We start from the raw sequence: 16,532 nt of genomic DNA on the forward strand, positions 1-16,532 counted from the left end.
AACCGTTAACAGTTAACAATGACATGTTTAGTAAAATAAAAAGAAATTGGTATAACTTCATCACACTATTGTAAGTAATTTGTGATTAGTTGACCTCTAACATGTTTAATTCCTTATGTTAAAAAAAACTTGCTCTAGATCTAATTTATTGTTGTGGAAAAGCTAGACGGTTTTATACGTAGTAGAAAAGGTGTGGCAGAATTAAAAACAAACCACAAGCATTCATTTGTCCAAACTGGCTGTGCTGTACACTCCTGAAAAACAGGTCCTGGAGTGGAGTCACTTCCATTTAGATCTACATCCTTCAACCTGCAAATTTGTCCAAAATTCGTCTAAATACTTTGCATAGAGATGCCTGAGCTGAGTAAAGATCATGTTGATTATTATGGGATATCTGATTTCACTTTAATGTTCAGCTGTAACAATGCGACGCCTTTCACAGAAACGGAGGCCGCTGCAGGAAAACCAGATCACACAGATAACCAAATACGTGTTTTTTGTTTAAAGAGGAGCGCAAATATTTGCTGTAGTGGATCCGAGAATGAGGCTTTCAGATCCATTCAGCTTTTTTACAGAACAGACTAGGAGCAAATTGTGTTACAATACGGATTGTCGAATAATGTAATCAGCTTCACAAACATCATTCGTGATGCAACACCCAGTGAGCAAGTCTACAGTGACACCGGCAAGGCAATAAACTACCTAACATAGAGGAAGAAGATGGACAAAACCATCAGTGTTTATTTATATTGTATACTAATTATGTACTAATTATCATTGGAATGTTTGCTGTACGGACTGTTCTGGCCTCCGCATGTCTGAACTAGGAACTTGTAGACCTCAATATAGCAGGAACAGGAGCTTCTAGACCTCAATATGGCAGAAAAAATAGCCGGTAGACCTTAATATGGCAGGAACAGGAGATTATAGACCTCAATATTGCAGGAAAAATAGCCTGTAGACCTTAAGTCAACAATAATAAAAAAAAATAAAAATAAAATCATGCTCAGTTTTCTATTTACAAAATATATATGGCCTGCGTGCTTTAGCATAGAGCCAGTATTCTTGCAACTTTGAGTTGCAGGGAAAAGAAGACTTACATAATTTTTTGGTGTCCCTTAATGTAATTAAGGGTAATAGTCCTTCGTTGTTTTCTGGAGTCCAAAGCTTCTGCAGTACACATTGTAGCTTTTGTCATCAGGTAAATAAAGGCAGTAATAATTGTTGTTGTCTGTCAGTTCTGAGCAGTTGTTCTGCAGATGTCTTTAGATGTCAGTGCTTTGGTGCTTCTGTTGCCTTGGTGGTCGCAGTGCTGTTCAGTCCTTGTATCTGTAACACAAACATAAGAAGGCGAGCAAGAGAGAAGCAGGAGAGCAATATTTCCATACTACAGTTTATATTCAGGATCTATGTGATCGTATAGTGTTTAGTTTCAGAAAATCTGTGATCGTATAATTTTTTTTGTTTACTTTCCCTAATCTGCAGTGTTATGACACCTAGGGACCAGTTAGGTAGGGATAAGCTAATAAAAGGGGAATTTTATAAGGAAGTCTTCACCACCGGGTTCACCCCCGAGGCCTACTGCCTTCGGTTCCTCCCTGGGCTCCTTACTGGTCTGTGTGTCCTATGCCCCTTTTCCACCGAGGCAGTTTGAGTGCTGGTTCGGAGCCTAATTTAGAACCAGTTCTTTCTGTTTCGACAGCCAAAGCACCGGCTCTGAACCAGGAAAAGTGGTTCTTAAGTAGCACCAAAACGTTGCTGGTCTAGACTTAAGAACCGCGTGCGTCAGGAGCTGTGGGCGGGGCTACTGTTAGCGCATTTGATAATGTACCTTAAGTTTACAAATGTTTAATACACTTTTACTTTACCGCAATATGATCAATTATCAGCACACATGATAGTAGGTAGCTAAATGCTAATGCTATCTTTTTTCTGTGTTAATGATAAAACAATGTTAAATACTTTCTGAATTACAACTTCCGTTTATACAAATTACATGGAGCTGCATGTACACGTTGGATTCGCCGCGTTTGGATGCCAATGTAGGTTCAAAAAGCCAAGTACATTAACAGTAAAGCAACATCCGCCATTGTTGATGTGTTTGTGTTTGCCGCTGCTGCGCTAACGTTGCTGCGCTGTGACACGTATACAGTGACGTCAGACTCTGCCTGACGGCTCTCTAGCCTGTGGAAAGGCAAACCGGTTCTTAGAAGGTTCGCCAGGGGAACCAACTTTGAACCAGCACCAGTGCTAGCTCTGAACCAGCACCCGGTTCTTTTTGGTGGAAAAGGGGCACTAGTCTATCCTTGCAGTTGATGAAACTACTTTACAGTGTGAGACATGAGTCCAACTTTTTCCTTTACACAGTAGCATTCTGGCAGCTTTCTTCACTTCTTCTGTAAACTATGTCCTGTTAGCTCTCTCTACTTGACCTGATGCTTGTGGTCTATATGGACAATGAAGATCCCACTTCATTTTAAGCTTTCGGGCAACATCTTTCAATGATTTCATAATCTACTACTACCGAGACATCAGTCTTTCCCTTACATGGGGTCATTGAGATTTAATCTACCTGTAAGAGTTAAAAAGGCCATGGTGGTGCTGGGGTATGTGCTGCTGATGGGAGGTTATTCTGTTGGCATACAACAGTGTTTGTCTGGCTCTGTGGCTATACCTCTAAAAGCCGGATTCCAGGATTGCCGGACTAATGTGACCTAAGTTATGTAACTGCTGAGCCAGATATGGCAGAAGTGATTCTGGTGCCATATATTTTCCCCCTTTGGCCATGCAGCCTGTAAAATCAACCATTGCTCCCTTATCTAACCATTTCCATGCTTCATACATTGGAACATATTTGTAGAGGTCTGTTAGAGAGTCTGGAGGCATAATGACACCGGTTGTTGTCATTCTAGTATCCACTTGCACTGTACTGTATGAACAGGCTTTTTTAGCAGCTACGTCTGCAAGAGCTTTACCCTGAGATTCTGCAGTGTTAGGTCTGGGATCTGGGAGATGACTAGAAGCTACTACATCAGATACAGAGGTCATTGCATTTCCTGCTCTCCTATTCCCTCCAGTGACTTGAGCTGAACCATCAACAAACAATTCAAAATCAGCATTATTTAGCAGAGTCTCTGTACTAGCATTTGAATATGAGTGCGTAAGCATAACACAATCTTGCTGCTTTTTCCTACAATCTTTTACCCAGTGTCCTGATTTGCTACAATAGTTACATGTTCCCTCTCTCCTAGGGAATCTGTGTTCTTGCCTAGTCTCTGCATAGGAATTATTCAGCGATGCTCCGGCTGCTTTGACTTTTATCTTAACATCAGAATCGTGTTCCCAGATGGCTAACCTGTCCAAGTTGCTTCTCAGTGTTTGATTAGACCAAGTAAGGTCTAAGAAAGGCAGAGCATTCCTGTACTCTGATGAAAGGCCATCAAACCATGCCCTGTCTAATGGTCCCTTATCATCTAATACATCATCTGGACTGTTGGCTATTCCACTGTATGCAACAGCTGACTGACAAAATCTTTCAGTGTATTCACTTACAGTTTCTTCCTTTCTCTGCACACAGCTAGTGACTCTGGCCCAGTCAATCTTTGGCCCAATGATATCCTACAGTATCCTAAGGACTCCTTTTCGAAACTTATCTTGCTATCATGTTTGAACTCAGAAGTATTCACCGTACTTTCAAAACACTTAAATTCTGATTCTGTTAACACCTGAGACATAAGCTGAGTGACCTACACTAGAGGCATGTCATGGAGATGCAGTTTTTTTGCTAATGCTCTCCTAAATTAAAAAAAAATTAGAATGTGCTGATGGCAAACTATGAGAAAGTCTCTCTATTGCTTCAGGCCCTAAAGCTTTAATGACTGTTTGCACTCGTGAAACTGGAGATGGGTAAGGAGTATTTCCTACTTCTTCTTTTCTACTTTGAACCCTTTTGTGTGCTCCACACACTTCAAGGGCATTGACCGGCTGATTAGTAAGATCTCTAAGGGACACATTATCTCCCTCTTGGTTAGACAAGGAATGCAAGTCAGGATATACATTAGTGATGGAAGATACTCGTGCACGTAATTCTTTGTTTTGCTCTTTTAGCTCTGCAATACCTTGCGCATGCTCTTGTGCTGAAGTAACACAAAATTCCATGTGGCAACAGATAATTCCTTTGACATTTTTTTTTCTGCACTCTTCAATAGACCATACTTTGTCTGGATGAATGCCATATTTCTTTGTCAAATTCTGTTTGACTGAGTCTGTCACTATAACATTCATTTGCTCATCTAACAGTGATTTGAACTCTCCACTAGTCCACAAAGGGGTAGCTAATCCACCTTTTTCAGTAGTGGGGATCTTGTAGTCTTGCATTCTTTTTAAACATTTTGATTGCTATGGGATTTCTCTTTTTAGACAATCTATTGTTAGTTTCTCTAAAGTAGGGAATAACCCATAACTGTTTCTAATTTCTAGAGGATAACACACAATTCTTCTCTGATGTACAGGGGATAAACCAAACCTCTTCCCCGATAAAGAGAGGGTAACTCAAATTTCTTCCCTGATAAACAGAGGATAAGCCAAAATCTTCCCTGATCAACAGAGGATAACCCAAAATTTGTCTCTGCCGAAACAGAGGATAACTCAAAATTGTAGTTAAACCAAACCCTGCAGCTGTGTGTTAACTCTTCCCTGACAAAGCAGAGGATAACCACATGTATACTGGTCTGTAGGTTCTTTGGATAAAGTGACACTCACCAGTTGGAAAAATTCTGGTCTGTAGATTGAAGTTTTGAATACGTTTAGTGAGATCAGAAGCTCTATCCGGGTCACGGCACCATCTGTTGTAAACTTTTTCCAGAGAAGACCAGGAGACTTGGATATCCTTGTGCAATAGTCTTTATTGTAGATACACGATGATATGAGTCTGCAAGTCAGAGCGTACTGGCACGGGCGCTCCAGTCATCAAGTCTGAATTAAAGTTGTAATATATTGTAAATATACACATTTCAGGGGGGCAGTCCTATCGGATAGCAACAAAACACTCGGGTGACAATCAAAACACTTTTATGGTGTCTTGGAGAGGAAGTGTGTGTGAGTGCGCAAAGAGACAGATGATACCCTGAGTTACATTGCCCCTTGTAACTTGATCGGGCTTCTATATTATCCACAGAAATATGCTAGAACTAAAATATCCTAGGTCAGAGTTTGTAGATGTAACAGGAGGTTATAGAACTTTAAGCCTGTATATATATATATATATATATATATATATATATATATATATATATATATATATATATAAAATTCTGACTTAATCTGAAGTCACCTAGTTGAAAATAAATAGATTAAATTAAACATTTCTTGCATGTCATGAAAACACAAATGATGTCGTTTACATTGCTCTTGAGGAACTACAGAGACAGGAGACAGGTATATCCAGTCCGTGGAAGCCAGTATGCAAAGTATGTGTTAGAGATAAACTTACAGGAAACTACCTTCTAAACAGGAAATATTATCCTCCTAGATGATCTTGTGTACAACATCACCAGGCTGCTGTTTATTACATCACAGGCTGATATTTAATTCTACACACACACACACACACACACACACACACACACACACACACACACACACACACACACACACACACACACACACACACACACACACACACACACACACTTTTATTTCTTTGGTTCATTTTATTTGGTTCATGTGCTTCTAGACTGGAAACAGAAACCCAGACATTTTCTAGTGGAGAGGGAACATTTCTGTAATGATATTTGAACCAGGAAGCAATCTCCTCAAAGCTTACAGTGTCGTCCTAGTTCACAGATAAGGTCTTGGCTAGTGCGTCTTGACTATCTCTACGTGTTCAGCAAAATATCCACATTCTATACATTATAGGGAAATAAATTCATATCATATCAGTGTATAGTTACATTACGGACTCTTTGCTAAAGCTAGCTAACCTGATAACTAAGCAAATTAGCTGTGCGTAAATAGCAAAACATAAATTGAAACACTAACTATTAAATGTAAATTATTTGATAAATAAATTCAATATGTTATAGATATCTGGCTAGCATTACACCGTAGAGTTGTCACTGGAGTAGCTGAACAGAAATAGCTACATAACTGGGCATCTCCTCAATCACAACACCAGCTCGTATATCCCACAGACGTCTTTATATCAATGTCACGCTGGAAGCTAAAAGTCAGTAAGTAAATTATGCGAAGTCTGTTTCGATACACAACACCGTAACCAGGCTTTATTTGAATGTTATTTGTGTTATCAATAACAGTGGGTTGTATTAGAAACCATGTTAACATAGATTTGGTTACAATAATAATAATGATAATTAAAAAAAAAAACAGCTATGGTGGCAGAAGAGGATTGTGGGTTATAGTGTTAAATGCATGTGGGATTCATTTCCATGAAACATGATGCAGAAAATAAATTTGTGTAAACTGAACACACACACACACACACACACACACACACACACACACACACACACGCACGCACGCACGCACGCACACACACGCATACACACACACACACACATAGTGAAATAAAATGAGTGTTGGGGGTTTTATGGCTGCAACCAAGACAACATCACAACAAATACACAATCACAGTGATCTTATGACTCTGACCTTTAATAAGCACATACAGTGTTTATGACTGAAGAAGGGAGTAGGGACACTATCTAGTGCACGTTACACTGAAGGGAGTAGTAGGGACACTATATAGTGCATGTTACACTGAAGGGAGTAGTAGGGACACTATCTAGTGCACGTTACACTGAAGGGAGTAGTAGGGACACTATCTAGTGCACATTACACTGAAGGGAGTAGGGACACTATGTTGTGCACGTTACACTGAAGGGAGTAGGGACACTATCTAGTGCACATTACACTGAAGGGAGTAGGGACACTATCTAGTGCACATTACACTGAAGGGAGTAGGGACACTATCTAGTGCACATTACACTGAAGGGAGTAGGGACACTATCTAGTGCACATTACACTGAAGGGAGTAGGGACACTATCTAGTACAAGTACTCAGAAACACAAATATCCCCTTGACGTAGAGCTTTTGGACATGTTTGTGTGTTTCATGTTCCCTTGTTGTAAAATACTGACACTAGGTTATTAAGAGATGAACGTGTGAATGAATTGATCTTAAATTAAATAAAAAGACTAGTGTAAATTGTGATAAGTAAATATTAACACTAACACTGTACATGTGTACAGTGGGTATGATCAGGTAATAATTCAGAAAACTATATGAACCAACGTGGGTATTTTCTTGAAATAAGACACTATGTACTGAATATTATTGCAGTTATGTTATGACTGAGGTAAAAGAGACACTACTAATACACACGTTCGCACACACTGCCCCTTCTGGACAGATCTGGAACTTTCCAGATGCTCTAGTCTAGTGAGTCAGATCATTTGACTCAGCTAACTAGAAAGAGTCGATTTTTTTGGATCAAGTGACTCACAGGCTTTTTTCAGTGTTTGCTAGTACCACACACACACACACACACACACACAAACAAACAAACAAACACACACAGACTATTGTACTATTCAGCTAACTAATAAGAGTTGACTTTAAAGTGTCTCATGGGCTCTTTTTTCTTAATCAAAGTTTGATATCATGGCCTGTGTTTGTAAATATCACACACACACACACACACACACACACACACACACACACACACACACACACACACACACACACACACACACACACACAAGAAACACAACCCTCACACTACCTTTTTAGTAAAGATTTATTACACAGGTCAGGCAAATATACATTTACATAATCAATCCTCACCTCTCTCTCTTTCTCGGCTGTGTCTCAAGTTAAATAACTCAAGAATTCAAGACACACACACACACACACACACACACACACACACACACACACACACACACATACACTGTGTTCATTTCTGAATTGAAAAGAAAAATACTGATATAGTATAAGAACAACGACAATAACAATAATTAATTCTCATAACAATACTCAAATATCGTAATGCTTCTGCAACTTTTGTCTCTAAATTCCGTCACGCAGTCTTTAAGGTGCAACACGACGACTCTGGATGACGTTGTGGATTAAAACTGAACACTGCTGCACCATCATACGCAGTGAGAAAGACAGAAAACACTGGGTTTATTTTCTTATATGGTACATAAGTAAGATGAAGGTCCACGTCTTTCTGTCTTTCAGTTAAAGTGGTCTCTCTCTGACGGTTTGGCACACACACACTCCCAGCTTTCATCTGCCTCGTGTACACGGCGGTAAAGCCTCGTCTGCTTCCTCACAGCACTTCTGTAGGACACAAGAGAGATAAAACACTCAGTTAATTCTTAGTTTCCATTTACTTTCAACTGATTAAAGGACTAATTACATAAAGGGGGTGAATACTTATGCACTCAAAACAACAGCTATTTCGTGTAGAATCATGACCTAAAATCCGTCCGACATAATGCTTATGAACAAAGATATTACATAGTAAATAAAGATCCAGAGAAACCTGACATGTGGGATGTTTCCTCTGCCAGGAGGTTACGACTCTGAGCTTGTGATCACAGTGTCAAAATCAACAAGGGACCACGATCTCCATGTCTCTGAGCATCTCCACCCTTCAGTGAGCTTACAGAAGGAGTTTAATTTGTACAAATGACGAACTGTAAGCGTGTACTCCTTATGTACGGCTGCCACTGCCGGGCCCCCAATCGAGGCCCCTAACCCTCAATTACTAAGTTGTATAAAAATTTTACACATAACGTAAGTTGCAATGGATGCAGATGTCTGCTGAAATGCTGTAAATAAAAAAGTAGTGACGTGACATACGGCTAAGTACGGTGACCCATACTCAGCAATGAACACACACACACACACACAACGTGAAGACACACCCGGAGCAGTGGGCAGCCATTTATGCTGTGGCGCCCGGGGAGCAGTTGGGGGGGGGGGTCGGTGCCTTGCTCAAGAGCACCTCGGTCATGATATTGCCGGCCCGAGACTCGAACCCACAACCTTGGGGTTAGGAGTCAGACCCTCTAACCATTAGGCCACGACTAAACATGCGATGTTTATTTTTTATATATGAAATCAAAGGCGTTTCTTATCCTGAAACGTTATCTTAGCTTTTAAATATTTATAAATGTTAGATCAGATCCTCACTCACTCACTCTCACTCATTTTCTACCGCTTATCCGAACTTCTCGGGTCACGGGGAGCATGTGCCTATCTCAGGCGTCATCGGGCATCAAGGCAGGATACACCCTGGACAGAGTGCCAACCCATCACAGGACACACACACACTCTCATTCACTCACACACTACGGACAATTTTCCAGAGATGCCAATCAACCTACCATGCATGTCTTTGGACCGGGGGAGGAAACCGGAGTACCCGGAGGAAACCCCCGAGGCACGGGGATTACATGCAAACTCCACACACACAAGGTGGAGGTGGGAATCGAACCCCCAACCCTGGAGGTGTGAGGCGAACGTGCTAACCACTAAGCCACCGTGCCCCCTAGATCAGACTCTCATTAATAATATAATATATTCCTTAATCAAATTCTTCATTAAAGAATGCTTTTGAATATTAGGAACGTTAAGAATCCGTCTTTGACTCTGTCTCTGTTTCGGTTACTAAATTAAAACGATTGACGTTGTAGTAACTCGTATAAATGTTTTCACCTGCCACGTGCTGAGGTTTCATCGGCCCCGCCTTTATAATGAAGGGCTCCCCTCCTTCGAAAGCCTTGATGGGGTCGGGCGTGATGCTGTTCTGTGATTGGCCCTGCCCGTTGCTGCTGTTGCTGATGTTGTGATTGGTCAGCTGGATGATCTCCTCGAAGTCAGCTGTCCTGTCAGACGACAGACCGTTGTGGTGTCTGGTGTCCTGGACACCGTTTACTACAGGAGGTCCAGAGGTCCAGGACACGGGGCTGAGAAAAGAAACAGTACGGAAGGTTTAACGTGTGTCCGCTTCATAAAAACTCGCCTTAGATTCATTTAAACCTATTTAAATAATATGATTGTTCAGTTAATGTCCAGGAACGAACTCAGTCGTAGCTTCATTTCCATTATGTTTAGCATTGTGTGTATAAATCAGTGCTCACTGTGCGCACAGCATGTTGTTTACCTGGTGTTCATCTGTCCCTGGGAGTTTAAAGCTGGAGTGCCGTTGCTGTGATTGACTGACGGATTCAGAGCAGTGACGGAACCTGCAATAAAGGTTATGAACATATTTCGATTGGTGTGAAGGTTTACTGATGTTCTCGATGTTCTCGGTATCTGTTTGATAAAGTGGACAGTGAGCGAGTGTAACAGTTGCTGTGCAAAGCAGCTTACTTGTGTCTTTGCCGTTGATCTGCGCTGGAGCTTTGGCCTCTTTCTGCACAGGATGAAACAAAGACGATTAGTTTCGTTTTCTTCTTTTATTCTTTGCGACATCGCGTTTATTTACGTAGGTGTTAAAAAGTTTTGATGAACGCAAGTCTGTTGCACTGCTAGTGTAGAAAAGTCTGTAAGCTGTTGGTACTGCTCAACTCTAAGCAGTTGCAAAAGAGGAAAAAAACCCATAGCAAATTTTTGAGCTTGTGGAAAGGACTGGTTTCTGATTGGCTGACAGATGTTGGACCGCAACTATGGTAACGAGGAATGAGTTTTTTACCTGGTGTTTTAATGTTAATGTTGGAGCTCACCTTGTCTCCTGCGTCGCTCTTACGGGTTCTCTTCATGATTTCCTCCAGACGCTGGACACACACACACACACACACACACACACACACACACACACACACACACACACAAACACACACACTTGCCGTGGTTAATGTAACGTCCAGTGTGTTCTTGACACAATCTATTACTCTAACATTATAACCAGTCTCTCACCTTCTTCCTCTCCAGACGCTCCTGCTCCTCTTTCTGAAAATGCTTCTCCCTTTCCAGACGCTGACGCTCCGCCTCTTCTCGAGCCTTTGACTCCGCCTCCTCTCTCTGAAAAATAATCAAGGAATTAATGAGGTAGTTCCTCATCCTGCCACCAGGTGGAAGAAGAGTTCAACCTTCTCCCTATTAAGCCGTGTCTCATTGAATGTTTAAAATGAGACGTAGACGAATCGTTTCAGCTTGTTTACAGAGGCTTGTACTGCATCCACAAACCCTGTCACATGCCCCACTGGGGCAAAAAATAATTACGACAGTATCCTTGCTGTTCAGAATGATTATATCACCAAACCTCACCCCATGTGTGAGACGGCAGGGCGTACAGCAGGGTTGTCATGGTAACGAGGTTCTCACTGGTCATGCTGGCTTCCTATTTTTCTTCTCGTTGTCACTTTTAGTCTCAGACCCACACACTCAGTTTTCTGGTTTAAACTTGGCTTAAAATCTACAGAACCGCCATAATTGCATGTGATGCCTGAGCAGGGAGCAGAGAAGAAGAATAGGAAGTGTGTGTGTTTGTGTGTACATGGGTGCATGTGTTTGTGTGTGTGTGAGTGTGTGTTTGTGTGTGTATGCGTGTGCGTTTGTGTGTGCATGTGTGCGTGTGTTTGTGTGTGTGAGTGTTTGTGTGTGTGTTTGTGTGTGTGTGTGTGTGTGTGTGTTTGTGCATGTGTTTGTGTGTGAGTGTGTTTGTGTGTGTGTGTCTTTGTGTGTGAGTGTGTTTGTGTGTGTGTGTCTTTGTGTGTGAGTGTGTTTGTGTGTGTGAGTGTTTGTGTGTGTGAGTGTGTGTGTTTGTGTGTGAGTGTGTGTGTGTGTTTGTGTGTGAGTGTGGTGTGTGTGTGTGTGAGTGTGTGTGTGTGTGTCCAGTGACGAGGGAGTCGCGTGGCTTAATAATTGTTTTAATTCTGTCATCACAAAGCGGATGTAAAATATAAACAGATTTTTAACTCCAACTACAAGCCTCTTATTCTAATGAACCTCCAGCTGCCTTTGCTCATTTATTTCTAGCTAAACATTTACATTTACCAAATTCACCTGCTGAGAGCGTGGAGCAGTGCGGAGACACGAACAGCATGGAGCTGCAATGTCACCGTGAAGGACACCAGCTGGAGACGTCTCACCCACCGTCTCTTTCATTCTGTCCCTATGTCCTTCTCTCTTTCTGTGTGTCTCTCTTTTTCGCTCTTCCCTTTTACATCTATCTCTCGCAGTCCGCTTGTCCTTCTCTCTTTCATTCCCTGACATCCTTTCTCTTCGCTCTTTTCCTTTTCTGTCTTTCCGTCTTTTCTGCCCCACAACCCTCTCTCTCATCCTCTTCCTCCCTTATTTATCAAATGACACCTTCTACTCCTCTTCTTTTACCCCCCTCTTGCTCTCAGTCTCTCTCTCTCTCTCTCTCTCTCTCTTTCTGTCATAACCATTGTCATAATTATTGTAAAGCTTCTCCGTTCCCATGACAATCACCTGTTTCTGGAGACGTATGTTCTCCTCCTGCTCGGCGTGAGCTCTCTCCTGCGCTTCCTTCTCCTCTTGCAGACGCTGTCTCTCTGCCGTTAACCTCTCCTCTTCCTCTCTGTGCTTCCTCTCCTCCTCCTCACGCTGGGCACGCTCTTCCTGTAGAGCTCTGAGACACACACACACTTAAACGTGTTAAAAGGTAAAAACATTACAAATTTGAAAATGTTAAAAATAAACATACAATAATTACAGACCTACAAATATAAATGAAATTAAAAGAGATATGAATTCATATAAAACACAACTAAAGTGGAGACTGGGTCAGGCCTTTATATTATATGACTGTTGTTTGTATACAGATTTAAAGCACCTTGTAGTATCAGTGGACCTATTTTATAAGGATTTCATTCATAAGTGCTGATGCTGTCACCGTGGTAAATGGCAAAGCACTGGCATTCACACATCCACTCTCACATGTGCATAATATACTCCCACATCCGCATTCACATATACTCCCATGTACATAACATACTCAAAAATGTTAATAGAAAGCCCGCTCTCATTTAAAAAACATCCCCTTGTTCACATAAAACTCTCACATTCACCTAAAATTCTCACATTCAAAAAATAAACTCACATTCAAATAACATCCTCTCACATTCACATAAAACTCTCACATTCACATAAAACTCTCACATTTAAATAACATCCTCTCACATTCACATAAAACTCTCACATTCACATAAAACTCTCACATTAAAATAAGATCTTCTCACATTCACATAAAACTCTCACATTCACATAAAACTCTCACATTTAAATAACATCCTCTCACATTCACATAAAACTCTCACATTCACATAAAACTCTCACATTTAAATAACATCCTCTCACATTCACATAAAACTCTCACATTCACATAAAACTCTCACATTTAAATAACATCCTCTCACATTCACATAAAACTCACATTCACATAAAACTCTCACATTTAAATAACATCCTCTCACATTCACCTAAAACTCTCACATTTTTAATAACATCCTCTAACATTCACATAAAACTCTCACATTCACCTAAAACTCTCACATTCAAATAAGATCTTCTCACATTCACATAAAACTCTCACATTCACATAAAACTCATATTCACATAAAACTCTCACATTCACATAAAACTCTCACATTTAAATAACATCCTCTCAAATTCACATAAAACTCTCACATTCACATAAAATTCTCTCACATTCACATGAAACTCATATTCACATAAAATTCTCTCACATTCACATAAAACTCTCACCATCACATAAAACAATCACACTCATATAAAACTCTCATAGTCACATAAAATCCTCTCACATTCACAAAAAAATCACCTCACATTCAGATTAAACACCCTCGTGTTCTCCCACCTGTTTCTCTGCTCCTGCTCCAGTCTTTCCTGCTCTTCTCTCTCTCTCTGCTCTCGAGCTTGCCGTCGTTTCTCTGCCAGCACTCGGGTCGCCTCCTCCGGGTCTGTAGTACCCGCTGTTGACTTGGTAACCGGAGGGGTGGGGTCAGGTGGAGAAGTGGGCGTGGACTCTGGGGTCTGAGGACGTGCTGTGATTGGCTGCGTGGCAGGAGCTGGTGTTACCGGAGAGGTAGAGACTGTGATGGCAGGAACTGAAATGATAAAATAGAAGGGAAATGAATCGTTTTATACGATAAAGCCTAAAAGTCATTTTCCAAATCCTTTCTACTCGACAGTGCTGATCACACTCACTCTTGGCATCTTTAGTACGTCCGGATTGTTTCTCTTCTTTCTGCACTCGAGCCGGAGTCTGAGGGCGTCTGGGCCGAATTTTAGTCCCTGGAGGATTTCGTCCTGAGGTGGAGATGGATGGTGGTTTGGGGGATATGGTAGGACTAGGGGACAGGGGACGACTCCTGGGGGGTGCAGGGGAGGAAACTTTGTATTTGTGGAACATATTTCAAAATATTAGCTTCATAAACGTATAAACAAACTCGAGCTTATTTACTCGAATAGCTTTTTTTTTTACTTAACCTAGTTACACGGAAACAGCAAAGAATTCAGACTGCAGTGATAACTGTGTCCATCCCATAATAGACTGTGTATGTGTATCCGTTTGCTGACTCACCTGAGCTCAGGTTCAGGTCGTGGGATCGACTGGGACTGTCTCTTCTTCTGCACTTTCTCTTTACTGATGGCGTTCTTCTCTTTTTCATTCTCTCTCTCCTTGTCCTTCTTCTCCTTTTTAGCCTGTCAAAAGCAAAGTGTGTATATGTAAATGTGTGTGTACCCGTAGTGGGAAACATCAGAGGTATGTGTCTGTAACTTTGTGTAGGATTATGTGTGTGTGTGTGTGTGTGTGTGTGTGTACCGGTGTGGAGTTGCGTCCGCGTTGGCGCTGTGTGATGTCCGGTGTGCTTGAACTCCAGCGGTCTGTGTTGTGCTGGTGGGAGCAGGCGGCTAACGGAGACGCAGACGGAGACCGGGAACACTGATCTGAGAACACACACACACACACACACACACACACACACACACACACACACACCGTCACCTAGTAATTCACCCTGATTGCACAGACACTTTGAATGTATAACCAACAGTCTGAATATATAATCACTGTTTTAAGCTGATTTAAACTCTACCAGCTGTTTATATTGAGCATATCACTGGTCTGCTAGCACACTGTTAATCATATCAAATTATCATTTAAAGATTTTATATTTTGTATTTTTTATGCAAATTATGCAAATGTATGCATGTCTATAAAAAATAGCCTCGTTTGCATAAATACATGTAGCTTGAAACACAAAAAATGCTTGTCAGAATATCTGCAAAGATTAATTGTGTGTGTGTATGTGTGTGTGTGTGTGTGTGTGTGTGTGTGTGTGTGTGTGTGTGTGTGTGTGTGTGTGTGTGTTACACTCACTGGGGTCGCTGCTGTTCAGGAGTGTGGCGGCGCTGCGGCTTCTGGCCAGGAAAGACAGTGTTGGGGTCATGAGTCTCTCCACGATGCGACTCTCCCATGGGCTCAGGCGCAGACTACGAGCTGCCAGAAGAGGGTGCTGTTAGTCACCACACACACTACAACCCACAACAACTCACACACACTCACACAACACACTGCTCTCAAGTAATTTCTTCTAACCCGCATATGATCTGAATTCATTACACACTTCTGATCCAAATGTGATATGAAAAAACATTTCAAAGGTGCACTGTAAGATCCACAATATTTGCAAATAAGTTAAATTTTGCACAAATGTGAAACCTAAAACATTCAGAAATCATTTTAAAGATGAAGCAAAGGGCAACTTTGCAACATTTAGCAATGAATTTTATTTGTTAAGTAGGACGTGGACTTGCAATATTTATTGTGTTGTTAAATTATATTTGTATTTGTGCGACATGTTTGTGATGGGTACATTTTATACCATGTAATTACACTAAAATTGTAAAGGTTGAAAAAAAAAATTCCAACATTAAGCAAAAATAGAAAAATCTAAACAGATTTCTATTAATTTCTTTATGTTTCTTTTTTAATTTATTAATTTCTTAACTTTATGTTCAGTTAAAGCAGCTAAAGCAAATCTAAACTATCTAAACTATGTAAGCATTTTTGTCTGAGGATTAAAAGTAAATCCAAAACAGTGGGAGGAGCTAAGCAGGTCTGTTCTAACAGTGGGTGGAGCTATGCAGGTCTGTTCTAACAGTGGGTGGAGCTAAACAGGTCTGTTCTAACAGTCGGTGGAGCTAAGCAAAGCTGTTCTACCAGTCGGTGGAGCTAAACTGGTCTGTTCTAACAGTGGGTGGAGCTAAGCAAGTCTGTTCTAACAGTGGGTGGAGCTAAGCAAGTCTGTTCTAACAGTGGGAGGAGCTAAGCAGGTCTGTTCTAACAGTGGGAGGAGCTAAGCAGGTCTGTTCTAATAGTGGGTGGAGCTAATTTAAGTGATAGAATTTTATCTAGCCAAATGTAGATAGCAATATTGAGAATTTCTTTAAAGGAACGTTACAGTGGTAGAACAAATCGCAAATGGATGGTTTTAATTAGGAAATC

General features: G+C 41.1%; 1 protein-coding gene across 8 annotated transcripts in view; it reads right to left on the minus strand.

Moving 5' to 3' along the window:
- Positions 1-7,803: 7,803 nt before the first annotated feature.
- map7d1b (MAP7 domain containing 1b) overlaps positions 7,804-16,532 on the minus strand; it is a 40,312-nt gene continuing 31,583 nt past the window's right edge. For all 8 annotated transcript variants that reach the window (XM_047819620.1, XM_047819618.1, XM_047819622.1 and 5 more), the window contains 12 exons: positions 15,405-15,524; positions 14,847-14,971; positions 14,604-14,725; positions 14,228-14,391; positions 13,878-14,127; positions 12,470-12,629; positions 10,952-11,056; positions 10,759-10,809; positions 10,406-10,448; positions 10,197-10,278; positions 9,749-9,999; positions 7,804-8,365 (listed from right to left, as the gene is read on the minus strand). In XM_047819620.1, coding sequence (XP_047675576.1) covers positions 8,355-8,365; positions 9,749-9,999; positions 10,197-10,278; positions 10,406-10,448; positions 10,759-10,809; positions 10,952-11,056; positions 12,470-12,629; positions 13,878-14,127; positions 14,228-14,391; positions 14,604-14,725; positions 14,847-14,971; positions 15,405-15,524 — 1,484 coding nt within the window. In that variant the 3' untranslated portion in view covers positions 7,804-8,354. The remainder of the gene's footprint in view (positions 8,366-9,748; positions 10,000-10,196; positions 10,279-10,405; positions 10,449-10,758; positions 10,810-10,951; positions 11,057-12,469; positions 12,630-13,877; positions 14,128-14,227; positions 14,392-14,603; positions 14,726-14,846; positions 14,972-15,404; positions 15,525-16,532) is intronic.

The sequence above is a fragment of the Tachysurus fulvidraco genome, chromosome 10 (genome assembly GCF_022655615.1).
Source record: "Tachysurus fulvidraco isolate hzauxx_2018 chromosome 10, HZAU_PFXX_2.0, whole genome shotgun sequence".
NCBI classification, from domain to species: domain Eukaryota; kingdom Metazoa; phylum Chordata; class Actinopteri; order Siluriformes; family Bagridae; genus Tachysurus; species Tachysurus fulvidraco.